Here is a 16,672-nt window from a genome sequence, read left to right on the forward strand (position 1 = left end):
AAGGTAAATGTTAAGTCTTACCTGTGAAATGTTATTCGTTGGGATTTGGTTTACCACTCATGAATGAGGCATCTTCTCCGCTCCGTCTCTTGCCACATCCAATATGGCGGCGACGTTGACGTACAGCTCAGCGCTCAATGTGGCGTCTACATACATATGTTTATGAGCTACCCCGCTCACCATTTTTTGACAACCCACCACGTCCTGCCATTCCGAACACAGCTAAGCAAAACATTGGCTCAAGTATATGCCGTGTGTTGACTGTTATGTTGCTTGTGGCGCTTAAAGAGCCTAATTGGCTTTCATCATCGAAAAAAAAAATGACACTGATATTGACCATTTTTACATTACATTTTTACACCAATATGGGGCCGATATTATCGGACATCCCTTTAATAAACGTTATTTTATAAACAGTTCAACAGTGCTTGTGAGTTGTAAGGACTCGAACATTTCAAGCCTATGACTTTGGACTTGACTTGGACTTTGACTTCTTTACTTGACTTCTTTACTCTCCCACATCTAGCGCTAGCTAGTGCTTCTGTAGCCAAACGTATTTTTGCGTCTCAGCACACAACGATGGTGTGTTCATCGACCGTGAAACAAAGTGCAAAATCCCACGAAAAAACGTTACCGGTGAAACATAGAGACATAAACATGTAAATATTGTGGACTTTTTAACAGTGTGGTGCATGTATGCTGCACATTTGACAAGCACCTTCATATAAAGTGTTACCAAATTATTACCGACTTTGGGTGAATAAAATATGTGAAAAAACAAGACAAATTATTATGATATATATATATATATATATATAATTATCCACAAAAAGTATTCACAAATTTGAGGGGTTTATGAATGCTGGATCGCGAGTATGCGGGGCTCCACCGCCTTTCCCAATAGGCGTCTTACAGGATGACACCTTTCGGGGGCGGAGAAGTGGAATCAGAGCATATTAAACACCAGGAATGAGTACTCTTTTGTACTCTTTTGTGAGACACTGTATATGCAATACAGCCTCTCAATCAAAGGATGCAATGCATCACTAAACATTACATTTTGAACTACAGACTGTATGTTGCATGTTGCTTCCATTTCCTGAGCCAGAATGTGCAAAAAGTAATTTACTGTAGACACCACTTTGAATTTGAGATTGGTGTTGCAGTCATGTAATCCAGCTCATTAAAGGATGCAGCGTGCAGCATAATGTGCTAGAATCATGCATTCATGCAGAGCTACACAGTTCTTTATGGTTCACATTGCGACATGCATGCTGGGACAAGCAGGTACTGTATATAGATATGATCTTTATGAGGAGGATGAACAGATAGGGGGATGGGATGAAAATGAGTAATTCAACACTTGCACTGCCAGCCCTCAGATTGGAGAAAAACGGAGATGCTGAGTTTTGATTGGCAGGTAGAATGAAGACCCCCTGTGGCAGTTTCCAGGGGCGGGTCACTGAGGTGAGAGCGATGGTTCACGAGGAGATGCAAGCGCTTGACTGCTGTCTTTGCCACGTTGCTCAGGATGTTCCAAGCCCACTGGTTTGTCATTTGTACAACAGAAAAAGATACAGACTACAAGGCCACACGGTGAAGCTGAGGTTTACCAGTTTAACACTGCCTTTTTATCTTTTTCTGTGCTCCTTAAAACAAAATGTTGAAAAGTTAACCAGGTAACGCATTGTGTACTGTACATGATGAATGATAGATGAAAGACCATGCTTCTGTATGCCGTTTCACCGTCATTTGAATGACCAGTGTAGTCCTTGATTCACTGTTGTCAACATTGTGTGTGGAATACGCTGATGATGTTTAATGAGGTGCAATGTTTTGCTGGAGTTTGGTCAAAGTACATGTTTTGGATGCAGAAAAAAAAGTGTTTGGTGCACAATGGGGTCTTCTATTTCGGGAATTACGGAAGCTGAAACATAAGTTCCACCGTTTTGTATTTGTTTAACTGTCACAAACTTTTTCATGTCACAAAATGACAATGCACAAACGCACAAATCAGATGATTTATACACAACAGGCATGAAGAAAGTATTCCATCATGTAGCACACGACACACACAGCTAGCATGTGCTAGCGCGTAGCAAAGAGACTGGATGACTGACAAGAGGGTTTGCTCACTCCGTTCATTCCGCTATTGAATCAACACACCTGGGTGTTGAGACAGATGCACGGAGTGAAACCTCTTGTCCTCCAGCCTGTTTGGTAGAGACAGAGGAGGAAAACAAATACGCATGCACATGTCAATTTATTGAGCCCGGCAAAATTAGCAAGTTTGTTTTTATTGATCGTGCGGTTAATTGATTTATTGATTTTCGAGACAGGCCTACAATGAACTTTTACTGGAAATGTTGATTCTAAATCGGAGGAAAACCTTAACGTCAAGCTACCAAGAGGGCTTGGAGGGACTGGAGCTAGCCGGCGTAGCGCACTGTGGGACCTCTATGCAGCAGCGTAATCCACCGTGTATGTGAATGAGGTACCGATCAACTCCTCTGTGGCGCCAGCCTGCACAGTGACTGGCCAATCACAGAGCGTGAAGACTGAATACTTAATGAGGATTTTCTTTCATCACGATTACGGATAATGACGAGATGTACTCGTTTCATGCTCGTATTCGGAAAAAATGCATTATCTGTAACAGATACTGGTTTATAACGAGTATCCGGCTCATTAAATACCGTTAAGAAATGAAAGTTGCTTATATTATGAATTACTCGCATTATTATGCTATATATTATCTCTACATTAATTTGAAAAATTTTCCAATTAACCGTGACGAACGAGGGCTTACTGTGTACGTTATTTAGAGCATCAAACAAAGCTTTTTCTCAGTGGAATCTACAGCCATGGTGAATTAAGTTCAATGGGTTTTGGTTACTCTACAGAAAACGTGAAGCTTTATTCCAGACTTGAATTTCAGGAGAAATAATACTGTAATTTGTATAGATTGTATCTATGAGGAGGAGTCCTGCCATACTGCATATGTATTTTGTATTATTAAATTAGAGAGACAAGACAAAAATCACTAATATAATTCAAATGAAGCGCAAAGTGTAATTACACAGGAGTGAGGCTGCGCTCATCTAAGAGAGAAGCACAGCAGAGGCCCAACAGAGAGAGTTGAGGGGGTTAAGCAGCCACTGTTAGCGGCAGAGAAACAAGAAAACAAGTGTCGACAGCGACAGGAAAAAGACGGAGGCTGCCTATGTGCTTGAGTCTCCCCCAACCAAGCCTCCCTCCCCCACAGACAAGCATATGTGGGCTGACAACATGACATTGGCAGCAAAGAGGAGGCACAGAGAGAGAGAGAGAGAGGAGGTCCAGGAGACTCGCCAGCCCTGACATCCCCAACTCTGACAGCTGATGGAGGCAAATTAGCCTCACGCATGCATACAACTGTCAGCTCTACCCTCAAGCCCACCCCTCTTCCCCTCTCAGCTATTACAACCCCCCCATCCCATCCACCCAAAAAGCCATGCAGACTCTTTTCCAATATGATTCTCACATGAAGAGATGGAGGATATGACATTTCATGGGTGGGACCAAGCCTTGAGTGTAACAACCATATCACCATGCAAGTCAGGCACAACCACGTCAAAACGCAAATGTTGGTAGTTTTCTCCGAGCAGAGCAGATATCCATTACTGTAATGTGTGTAATCCCCATGACTCAGGTGCCCTCACACAGCCAGCCTCCCCCTGTGGTGTTGGCGAGACGCAACACACTCTGATGATGGATTAGCTGTAAAACACTGTGCATTATATCTTAACATGCGGCAAAAGGCCAGTTTGTCTGGTTGGAAGTCAGTGTTTGAAAAACAAGGATGGAAAGAGGGCAGAAAGTCATTGACAAGAGTGCGTATGGTGCTTTCTGCAGAAGAAACAGAAAGCTGACATTTTACTCTCTGACAGGTAAGAGAAGAGTGAGGGAAAGAGGGTGCACATACTGGGTTTTCGTGTGTGTGTGTGTGTGTGTGTGTGTGTACCTGCACCCTGGGACATGGTGTCATCGATCGCGTTTGCAGGAAGAGGCCTATTATCTCCAGCCATGGTTCAAGCGGACGAGTCAAGTGTGTCATATTTGTTGGCTCTAATTGGCAACCCACCCTGGTGGAGGCTGACTGGGGTGAAGGCACTTCTGCGGTAACTCACACAGCATCCCGCGCCCCCCCCCCCCCTCACACCTTCAACACCACACTGTTGCCTTTGCAACGCTTCACTGCTTCTCTGACTCCCATATTTGTCTGCAACGGACACACAAAGAGACGACAGATACAATAAGAAGTCTGTGAGGGCTTTAAGAAAAACAAAGAAACCAACTACAAGATGATTAGATGATGATGAATGTAGATGGGATGCAGAAAAAGACTTCGGTTCGGTTTTGCAGTCTTTCTAAATAGTATTTTCTAGAATACACAATAAAATGTGCTTTTTGTGAGCTTTGCTGGCGTCTGCTTGCGGCCATTACAGTACAGTACTTGTTCTGCTCTTCTCTCATGGGGAAACACTGCCCTCTACAGGAGGGAAAAAAGTTGCAGGGAAAAATGTTGAAATATTTCAGTAAAATATTTGGACAAAGAAGGCAATGTAGAATGCAATTTTTTTTCAGATTTTTGTGAACAAGCAGCATTTCAAGTATTATTGCCAATCTAATTTGAGTGAAAAATACTTTTTACTTTATGAATATCACTTTCTTTAAGGTGGTTAAGTCTATTGCTACTTTTCAGTGTACTCTGCAAAACATATACTACAGCAGGGGTCACCAACGTTTTTTCTTGCGAGAGATACTTTTAGAACATGAAAATGGCCACGAGCTACTCATTTTTGTAGAAATGATTTTCATACCTTATTTCAACCCAAACAGATCAAATATGCTTGTTTTACCAAAACATTAACAAAATGCTGGTATCCACAACTCACATTTTATGTTTCAGAATAATTTTCTTTCTCGTGTTCTCACATTATTAACTGAAAACCTGAATGAAAAGCAGGCCTGCGGGCGCCTCGTGGTCGTGGGGGGCTACCTGGTGCCCGCGGGCACTGTGTTGGTGACCCCTGTATTACAGTAATCCCTTGTTTATTGCAGTTTCAGACCCGACCGTGCAAAGTGGGATTCCTTATTTATAAATGGAATATTTTTGTAGTTAGAGCATAAAAAGCTGTTAACAGCCTTCTAAATAAGGGTTTTAAACATTATTAGAGCCCTCTAGACATGAAATAGCACCCCTATAGCATACCTTTACACTTGTATTACCCAATATAGTAGACATAACGAGTAAATACACCATTTGAGACCGAAATAAAACGTGTGCTCTTATGTGCTGCTTATAAATGTGCCCTCTGGCGGAGCTGAGTGGCTAGAAGACAGGAAGTGACGTCAGGGGTTCAGAGTTGACTTTTAGCTTGGCGTGGGTTACAGCTTAATTAGGGATTTTTATTATTGATTATTGTGTCAAACTTGCAATAAAAGCCTGCTCTTCCGGCCATCAAGTCTGGTGTGTCTCTCACTCTCACTGAATGATACAGCAACATTACTGACGCCGAGGCTATGTCCACACAAATATATATACTTTTGTATGCATTTTGGTCTCTCGTCCACACGCAAACGTAGGTTTTTGTCTTTAAAAACTGAGCATTTGGAAAACTCCGGCCAGGGTGAAGATTTTGGTCAACTCCGGCTTCAGCGTATGTAGACGGCAAAAACAAGCTTTTGGCGTAACAATTATGCGCTGTTATTTTCACACTAGATAAGTATAATTTAATGTGTGCACGGCAAACATTACTTTGCTGGTTTTAAGCATGCTGAAATGACTTTTTATGTGGTTAATTGTAAACACATCGACTTTCGCTTTACATTGACAAACAAAGGCACCATTATGGGCTTCGTAGGACGCCGCTGCTGCTGTTTTGCTCTCCAAAATGAAAACGTCTACAACGCTCCCGCGAGCGACGACAAGCATGTCGTTATTTTTGGAAGAATGGCGTGAGAATGTTGGCATGGCAAGGACATTTGATTGTGTTTGATTTCTTCGCTACTTGCTACTTCGCCCACACATTGAAAGCTTCCTTGTTATATATGCCTTTTTAGTGCTGCATAACGACTGTCATGGAGGCAATTAAACAAGGACCATTTGCCTGACATAGAATTATTTCAGCAATGACAGCTGATGAAGTTCTGTCTTGATCGATAAAATGAAGTACACCTCACAGCACGGTAGTGATAATCAACATCTGCTACATTTTAATAAAGAACACCTTTTGAATGCCTTGTATTTGTATTTTAGTTCATTAGGCCATTTTATGCTTGAAAATGCTTAAGCCAAAAAAATGTAAACTTTGTTTCAGTATGCATATATTTTTTGAGAATGAATAAGCCGTATTCAACCACGAAAGAGCATGATTTATTCATGAATATATTTTTGAAAAACCGCCATAGAGTGAAGTCGAAATTGGAACCACAAACTGGCGAGGGACAACTGGACATATTTTTTTCAGTTGCACCAAAGTTATATAGTAAAACCGCATTTTTCGCAGCACCAGAAAATAGAGTAATTGAGACGGCAGTAAAAATGTCTGTTTTTGTTTGATGGTGATGTTCTCTCTTTTTTCTGATTTTCAACATTTGCATTAATACATCATTCACTTTTGCGTCTCACAGCAACAATGGTGCGTTCAAGAACCGACAAGACAAGAACATAGTGCGAAATCTCAGCTTGACGAAAAACATCCGTGAAGCATCAAGACTAGGCTTGTCAAATTATTTTAAAATGTATCCGATTAATCGGTTTACTAATTAATCATGATTAATCACCATTTGCAACTATATATTATTAACAGAAATATAAATGACAGACACGATTATATGTATATATAACATACTGTATGTGTTAATAGTTCCACATGAAATGAGATGTGTTTTCGACTTAAAAAACTGTCTATTTTGTTGCAAAAAATCTGCAAATTTGTGAGAGCGTGTATGCTGAATTGTGAATGTGCAAAGATATTACATACTGTACCTGTATTAATTGATAATTATGTCACATTCAATATCCTTATATTTCAGTAATCAAAACGAGGGCTTTCTTTCTGCCTCCCTGTATTATAATTCTTTTTATAATCACTTCAGAGGGACATACAGTACATGGACAGTTATGCTCTTTTGTGTGTGATATTCACCTTTTTCATGTCCTCTGTCTTCTGTATGGTTGCACAAGGATGCCATTTATTTATTATTTATGAATTTACAGTATGTAAAATTCATAAAATGTAAAAATCTATCCGAAATCTTGCCAGTAAGCAAGTATACACAAGCCAAGAAATGCTGTTCACTGCAGCCCCAAATGCTCCCTTCTTGCCCCTTAATGTCCATAAAGCTGCATTATTTTGTTATGTGAATTCAGCTGGAGTGAAAGTGAATGAGTGCATGAATGTGAAACATCTGCACTTTATCTCTTTAATATACTGGCCTGAGACTTTCAGACACAAGCCTTATGTATCCTTTCTAAAGCCGGGTGAGCAATAATGACTTATTTATTGACCAATCCAAACAAGAGCAGTCTTATACCGTACATTCAACAAAATCACACATCTACTGAGATACAGGATAAGTATATTTGTGATTTTCTAGTAAGGAGATTGGGAAGATCCGGGTTCAAATCTCCGTTTGCGCATCACTGTGTGGAGTTTGGATGTTCTCCCCATGCGTGGGTTTTCTCCAGGTACTCTGGTGTCCTCCCACATTCCAAAAACATGCATGTTAGGTTAATTGGTGACTATAAATTGTCCATAGGTATGAATGTGAGTGTGAGTGGGTGTTTTTCTATATGTACAGTATGTGTCCTGGGATTGGTTGGCGACCCCGCCTCTCACCCTCGTGAGGATAAGAGGCATAGATATTCTAGTATGCTACTCCCACACTCTAATGATATTATCGAAAACTGCATCAATTCCTTCACAAATACTGTATATTAATGCTCAGTTTCATTTGGTCATATACACACACACACGCACACACACACGCACAGGGTCGTGGGTATGCTGGAGCCTATCCAAGCTGACTTGGGGCGAGAGGCGGGGTATACCTCGTGGCGTACACCAGCTGACTGGTCACCAGTCAAACGCAAGGCACATGTAGACAAACAACCATTCATACTTGCATTCATACCTATGAATTGGCCAGGGGGCCAGACGTTTGATCCACGCACACTATTTTACGCTTATAATTCTAACAGTCCACCTGGAATTATTTGTCTTATTTCATGTGTAAAAGTGTCATACAATCTGCTATATGTGCTTGTGTCCCTTTTTTCAGAAGTGCTTTAAACGTCAGACCACATCAAATAACGAAACTGAATTTAAAATTTTTTTTTTTAACTGAATAAGACACCCAGAATTTACATGAATAAAGGATGCATGATATACAATATGAACTATGAACAATAAAACATTGACTATTAAAGAAGTATGTGAACAGCCCTCCTTTTTTACTTCCCAGACAGTGCAGTGGGTAGGTTACGTTGTGTGCGACATATTTGCTGACTTGTGTTTGTTTGGCACCACGGGTGAGGTAGTTGTCTGGATTGTTGCATGTGAAAAGCTACTTAAACCATCAAAGGTTGTCGCAGATTGACTCTAACTACTTGCAAGTCATGTTGCCAGCTTGTATGTTAAAGTTTCTATTAAATACTTTGAAAGCTACTGGCGGGCGGGATTCAAAAGCTTGGCTATATATATATATATATATATATATATATATATATATATATATATATATATATATATATATATATATATATATATATATATGCTCAGTTTAGCGCAGCTCTTGTATTAGATCTCATAGGGTTATGGCGCGTGTGTATTTAAATGCTTAAATTAGCTTCAGTATTGCTTTTGTATGTACGACTGTATGTGAGCGCTTGTCACAACCAAAAGTGGGCAGCAGAGTGTCACCTTTGAGTTTAGAACAGGGATTTTCAATGTATGAGGGGGCCAGAAGACTCCAGGTGCAGCAGCATGAAAAAAAATAAAGAAAAACATAGTTTTCTGCTAAGTTAACTTCCGGTATGTCAAAGGCAAAGTGAATTAGATTTTTAGTGGGAATAAGTGTGGGGTGAGCAGAAAAGAATACCACTACTATTAAAATATCCATCCATTTATTTTCTATCCCCCTTATCCTCATTAGGGTCGCGGGGGTATGCTGGAGCCTATCCCATCTGACTTATGGGCAAGAGGCGGGGTGAATGGCGAAAAAGACATTGATACCCCCATAAAAATTTCGATTTTTGACACACGCCCCCCCCCAATTCCCCAAACCTTTTCTGCTAGTTTGACGTTGATGCCCTCCTGATTTTGCATCAACATTTGCAATAAAAGTGATCGTTGCAATTATTAAATTAGAGTCAGCTACAGAACCCTCCTTTCTCTCTTCAATTGCCATTGTTCACTTGCGACACAATCCAGGTTTAAGCCCTAAATATGTCTTACACACTTATAAAATGCATTTGAAGTATAAAATGTATAGCTGCTCAATGCTAATGAATGATAATGCAATATCATCAATGAACAGATGGAATCTGAGTCACGGTGTAGCCAGGCACAGCACACAACTATGGTGTGTTCAAGGACCGCTGAACAAAGTGTGAAATCCCAATGATTGACAAAAAAAACTTTACATAAACACGTAATAATCATAAACACGATACATGTATAATCCACATTTGACCTGTATTATCGCGTATTTATAAATTACTTCTGGCTTCTGGTGAATGAGAAACAGCCTGAAAAAAAATATATACAGTATATATATTTTTTTTTTAACCAAAAAGTATTTAATATACAGATCCACTATCAAACTTCAGCATCAAGTTTGACTTGGTTCTACTAAAAGGTTGAGTAAAGATAAGCCCCTCGCACAAAAGGGAGTCAAGACTAACTGATGGGATGTCTTCCAGCACTGTGTGTCGTGTTTTGCACACACATTGTGTGGTATGAGCCTGTTGTCAGTGATGAGGGTGTGTGTCGGGGGGGAGAAAAAGAAACATCAAGGCAGCCCCTGCCAACTGCCTCCTTCTAACATGACTGAGACAGGTGGTGTAGAATCACACCATTATAACACACACACGCGTACACACATTCAATTAGCTCACAAATTGACTTTATTACAGTAGGTTTTGTTGATCCAATTGCTATTTCATGTATTACTGCTGAGTCACAATATTACATATGCTATGTTTGCATATCATCAAGAGCCGTGCCCAAAATATACAGTATGTTTGAACAGGCAGATGGAGGATAGAGATGACTTATCAGAGTAGATGCAAGAAAAAGTGTCTGTCTGTTAAAAGAGAGGCCACAGCACTGTTAAATTGTTTACTTTCTATAACCACCTTTGACCTCCAAGAGTGTTGAAAGTAGTGTTGAGTGACCCAAAAAGCCTGGCTCCCTTAGGAGAAGGACTTGTTGCCTCACGGAGCACCAGTCAATATATTTTACCATTAAACAGCAGTAGTGACAGCAAATTATATGTATGTAAGTATGTATGTATGTATGTATGTATGTATGTATGTATGTACTGTATGTACAGTGTGTATGTACAGTGTGTATGTACTGTATGTATGTACTGTATGTATGTATGTACAGTATGTACAGTGTATGTATGTATGTATGTACAGTGTGTATGTACAGTGTATGTACTGTATGTATGTACTGTATGTATGTACAGTGTATGTATGCATGTATGTGTGTATGTATGTATGTACAGTGTGTATGTACAGTGTGTATGTATGTATGTATGTATGTATGTATGTATGTATGTACAGTGTATGTATGTATGTATGTACTGTATGTATGGACAGTGTGTATGTACTGTATGTATGTATGTATGTACAGTGTATGTATGTACGTATGTACTGTATGTATGGACATCAGCCGGAGCTGCACCTCCATAGAGGTATTACCCCAGGAGTATCGTAGATCTTTACTAGACATATTATTTCAGATAGCAGAGCAGATGATCGAAGGGTTGTGGTTAGATGTTTAGCATATGTGAGGGTACATTGAGGTTATGTATGCGACCTTCTGACTGGACCTTGGAGCCATACACTTAAAAAAGACACTCAGGAAAAAAGAAAAGTTATCAATTATTTATATTTCAAACAAAAGAGTGTAGGACTCCTGGCCAGCACGGTGGCACATGTGGTTGGAATGTTAGCTCAAACTCTCTGTGAAGTTTGCATGTTCTCCCTGTCCTTGTGTGGGGTTACTCCCAGTAATGCATCTTCCTCTCTAAATTGTTCATAGGTGTAAATGTGTAAGTGAATGCTTGTTTGTCTATATGTCCCCTGTGATTGACTGGCAACCTGTCCAGGACCTCAAAAGTCAGCTGGGATAGCCTCCAGCCCCTGTTAGGCAGTAGAAAATGAATGAATGATTCGTTATTGTAGTATAATACAGTGGTCCCCACTGTATTATATGTGTACAGTGGTCCCCACTGTATTATACAGGGGTCCCCAACCTTTTTTGACCCACGGACCGTACATTATAGCGATCTAATTTATCTTATTTATGATGTTTTGTAAATATATGTAAAACGAAGACATGAACATCTGAATGCCTACCCACCATCCACCAGTTGAAGCCTGGAGTTTTTCCAGAGAGATTATTACATCGCTGTTTGACGTGTGTGGTAAAAGCAGTGCGCTAGCATGAATTAACTTGAGACAAATGTGCACATTAGCACACAATAAGTCATCAAAACTTACCTTTATGCATTCCCACATAGTATCAGCATTTGAGGACAGATATGAGGTGAAAGAAAAATTGTAAAAATACAGTAGTAGTCTATCTGTGAGGCAAGAAAAAGTTAGCACACGCACAATGGACATGCGTCAAAGTGAGACGGATGTAACAGAGAGAATCCGGCCACTTTTCAAAATAAAACATCATGGAAATTCTTTTTTCCTACTGTGCGCGGCCCGGTAGCCCGGGGATTGGGGATCACTGGGATAATACATCAAACACTGACAATTATTGAAGATTTATGTCATACTTGCCATCTATCCATTTTGACTTTACTCAGGGTCGTGGTGAGCTAGAGGCTCTACACCTTTAACCCACAATTTGCCATGTTCTGTATGATAGGTGTTGTCTGTAATTCGTTGTGCCTTTAAGCACAGAAGCAGCAGCATTCATTCATTCATTCGTTTACCTTTGGCTATGGCTACCAGTGTCGACGCGCCACGTTGCATCCCGCGCTATTTCTCTGTTTCTTGGTTTTATTCTGCCTTTCATGCACATTCTCGTTTCCACCTCCCATGGTGAGTTTATTTATTTGCCTTAGGAACTCCTGCTTTCCTCATTTGTCATTTTGTACTTTGTGTGTCGGACTTGTCGTTTTGGCTCTGTATGAGCTCTATTAAAGACTTTTTCCCGCAAGTCTTTGCATCCCGGGGTTCAAGTCTGAACGGTACGTGACACAATTGTCTCTTTGTTATGTTTTCAATGATTAGTTGCTGGCTGACTGCTGCCTATTTATAAATATTCAATAAACAAAAAAGACATGAATATTAGACTAGTCGTTTAATTAGAGGAGTGTAAAAGAATACGCTGGCAGAGGCTGCCGTCGTGAGCAATATAATTCAGCTGTTGAGTGTTATCGAGCACCCGGGGCTTAAAGTTTTACAACCCCAAACTGCATGAGCAGTGACTTCATGAGCTGATTTAGATGACGACGTATTGAGCATATTTTGTTGGTGTCATTGTAGTCAGAATGACCTCCGTCAAGAGTTTAGATGGCCAAGCCAAAAGAGTCACGTTTCTTAAAAAGCGCAGACATTGTTTTACAAGGTTAGTATAAATGGTACAACTACAAGGACAGAGACTCAATAAAAATATGGTGGGGTTCTTTTACGATGGAAATATAACATCTTACACTGTAGCATAGGTCATACCTCCTATTCCTCTGATACAAGTTGTCCTTGCTTTAATCTGTTCCAGAACATTTGGAAATGATTTTGCCAATGAGTACATTCATCATAAACAAGTGTGAAGTGTGTGTAAACGTGAAGTAGTCGTGAACGCGCCACAAACGCACCACGACCTATGCTTAAACATAGCCTAGTTAGAGCCTGTGCTTGTGGTGGTCGCCACAATTTTAGGGTATGATAAGACTTCACACACACATATAAGACCGTCATCTTGACCAAAATATGGTGGGACAGTCCACATCACATAACACAAGGGAGCCTTTAAAAGTAAATATATCAGGACATTGTTATGGACATCTCCCCCCCAAAGATTGTCTCCTTCCATGGGAAGAATGGCCACTGACAAGGTGTATGGACACCACTGGCACGCCAGGCAACAACGACAACTAAAACCCTATTTGGCCAGCCCCGGGGGGGCGATGTTTTCCTATAAATAATAGAAAGAAATGAAGAAAACTGCGGATATGCGGGACATGAATGATGAATTGCAAATAGGCGGGCATCCACCGTACCCCATGACCACGAAATATGCCGCCCGCTTCTTCAGGAAGGAAATGCCAAATTTCAGATAAATCACACTTCTGCTGTAAATTAATATACAAAGTAAAGTCATTCGAGAATTAAACATGTTTTTATTTTACAGTCAAGTAAATTGACCAAGGAGGCTTTAATTCCTAAATTATAAATATCCAAATCTAATGCATAAAGTCAAACTCTCAAACACAAAACTGTTTACGGTGTTTGTGTCTTCACCGCCAACAGCTGCCCCACTTCTCTCTTCATCCCTCTGTGGGCTGCCGGTGCTGTGAGTGACAGCACATGTGCAGGGGGGTACATGGGAGGGCCGCTTGCTGAAATTCTAACCCCTACCCCACGACGTGAGACATACCCTAGCTATGGGCAGGGAGGAGCTCTGAGGGACAGATGCTGGGAGGAGGAAGGAGGGAGCGACAGAGAAAGAGGGGCAGGGTTCAGGGATTGTGGTGCCGTGGAGTCTCTCAGGAGCCAGGTTGTTTTTGGAGGTGGTCTGTTTAACACTCAGCTTCTGAGGATGGCAAGACGGGTGTTGATAACATGTGTGCTGGCTGCTGTGATTTGTCAGGTGAGTTAAATGTTTCATCTTCATACTCATACTGTCTGTTAGATAACATCTGAGGTGCCTGTCACCACTTCGGAAGATGAATAGAGAGTGGAAATACTTGCTAATTATAGTAGCTAGCATAAAACAGACACGGCATCTGCACTGCTTTGTGATTGCATTCAATTTCATTCACTGTATTTGCCGCTTCATCTCCTACTGCTGTCAGATTCTAGATTCATCCATGGCCTTTAGCTGCCCCCGCTCCTCCAGATATACAGTTTATAACTTACCTGATTGATGTTTTAGGTCAACTTTCATCAACACACACTGTGTAATCAGAGGTTGAAGTTGAAGTAAACATTTCTACCCCCGGTTGGAAAGAGGATTACTCCAGATGTGTACACGCAAGTCACTTGTAGCATCTGTCAGTAGAGGCCATTATGAGAATGGATGGGAATGTAAAGTGACGTATTACCAACAGCCCTTCCAGCCATCATTAGTCAGTCTCTATGTTTGCAAAGGTAATGGAGTCCAGGTTGGCCGGGTGAGGGAGTTTGCCTCCATCTTTTACTGTCACATTTACATTTGCAGTTAGTTAAATATGGCAAGTAGTTGTAGTTTGGTGTTTTAAATGCCAGAAAGTATGACATATTCCTATACAGTCGTCCCTCGCTACTTTGCTGTTTGAATTTCTGGACTTCACTCCAAAAGTATATTAATTAATAAATCATGCTGTTTCATGGTTGAATACGGCCAATTATTCTCAAATTGTTATAAAAAAATATACATTTTGAAGCAAATTTTACGTATTTTTTAAATAAATTGTGCATTTTCAAGAGTAAAGTGACAAAATAAACTAAAATACACATACAATATAAGGCATTCAGAAGACCTAGTCAAAGACACTGTGAATGATATGTACAGTAGTGTTCTACACTGGTCACTCGGTGTCAGTAACGTTACTGTGATGTTCGGTGAGACACACAAGCATCAGACTCGACTGCCGAAACAACAGGCTTTTATTGCAGGTTTGAATGATCTCACAACAGGCACAAGACTCCCCAATAAAAACATGGGCTACTGTTGCCATAGTAACCTTTGCCAAGTTGTCTTGTGTAATACAAGTGTAAATGTGACTATGGGGTGTTATTTCATGTCTAGAGGGTTCTAATAATGTAAAAAAAAAACGCGTTTGGAAGGTCGTAAACAGGATTTCTATGCTCTAACTACATAACTACTGTTTTTGATCAAGGTATCCTACTTCGCTGAAATTCACGTATCACGGTCAGGTCTGCAACCAGTTAACCGCGATAAACAAGGGATTACTGTATTGGTACAGTTATAATGGAATAATGTCTCCCGTGTTGTAAACACTTGACTGAGGTAGGCATGAGTCCATCTGTCTTGTAATAGTGAGCCTTCAGAGGTCGGCTCATAGCACGTTTTTTATTGACCCTCGGCATATTTTTAAAAAAAATACACTTAACACTAATTTACTTTGTCACCCATAGCACAAAACTAAGATGTAAATGTTTTGCAGATAGCTAAGTATGTCGACCTACGTGGGATTGGTTTTAGCATCTTTAGTGCACAAAATGTACCAAAATGGGCACCCGCATCCTTCACTTTTGCTGTATGCGGCCCTCGTTTTAACCTTCCATCCATCTTCTATACCACTTGTCCCCATTAGAGTCACAGTTGAGCTGGAGCCTAATCCCAGCTGACTTGTGACACCCTGGAAATATAAACAACCAACAATTCACACTCACAGTTCTAATCAACCTAAAATGCGTGTTTTTTGGATGTGGGAGGAAGCTGGAGTACCGTACCTGGGTAAAACCCATCCAAGCAAGAGGAGAACATGCACGCTCCACATAGAGATGTTTGGACATAAAAATCAGATCTTCCGGCCGCGAGGCAGATATGTTAATCACAATTTTCATTCTTACAGTCACGCTCTAAACTTCCACTTGTATTTGTTTATGTTAAGATAAATGGTTACTTGTTATTTACATTTGTGGACCAGGTGATGTGCATCAAGTGATATACTGCTCCCTGTTGGTTTGGAGTGTAGCTCCCGGGCTACTTCAGATCACCTCTAAATATTATTTTATATTTTACATTATCATAACGATGACAAACTATTGAGTCATACAAATTAAACATGAGAGAGATCCCAAATGATGCTTCGGATGAGTTTCAGTTCACATGCTGCAATCTTCATTTAACCCACATTCTTAATGGTTACCAGTGTCCATATTGGACAAGTGTATTATTATATTTATTAACTTTCGTTATTGAAAAGTAGCTGCATTAAATTCTGCAAAATTGAGAATTTAATTGCTTCAATCCAATGAGAGTCTTTCATGAGTGTAACCTGATAACATTCAATAACGTTTCAATTCCTGTTTTAATCCGAGCGGTGTCGAAGCCGGCTGGTGGATGTTTGGGGCGAAATGGGCAGCAGTCACAGCTGTTCCCAGATGCATAAGTGATGCCATTTGTCCCGCTCTGTAATCCCCCTTGTGGAAAGAGGAGTGGGCCACTTGTGGACCATGAAATCGGGTACAAATCAAGAGTGCGTAGCG

At 40.5% G+C, this 16,672-nt stretch overlaps 1 protein-coding gene across 2 annotated transcripts in view; it reads left to right on the plus strand.

Annotated features, from left to right (window-relative positions):
• The window catches only part of cdh15 (cadherin 15, type 1, M-cadherin (myotubule)), a 38,935-nt gene that overhangs the window by 1,854 nt on the left and 20,409 nt on the right, over nucleotides 1-16,672 (plus strand). Inside the window, exon 1 of one of the 2 annotated variants that reach the window (XM_054770831.1) lies at nucleotides 13,890-14,105. The exons of the other annotated variant lie outside the window; for it this stretch is intronic. Coding sequence (XP_054626806.1) covers nucleotides 14,055-14,105 — 51 coding nt within the window. The 5' untranslated portion in view covers nucleotides 13,890-14,054. Of the gene's footprint in view, nucleotides 1-13,889; nucleotides 14,106-16,672 lie in introns of those variants that run through there. 2 annotated transcript variants of the gene reach the window in all.

Source organism: Dunckerocampus dactyliophorus, chromosome 3, assembly GCF_027744805.1.
Source record: "Dunckerocampus dactyliophorus isolate RoL2022-P2 chromosome 3, RoL_Ddac_1.1, whole genome shotgun sequence".
Taxonomy (NCBI): Eukaryota; Metazoa; Chordata; class Actinopteri; order Syngnathiformes; family Syngnathidae; genus Dunckerocampus; species Dunckerocampus dactyliophorus.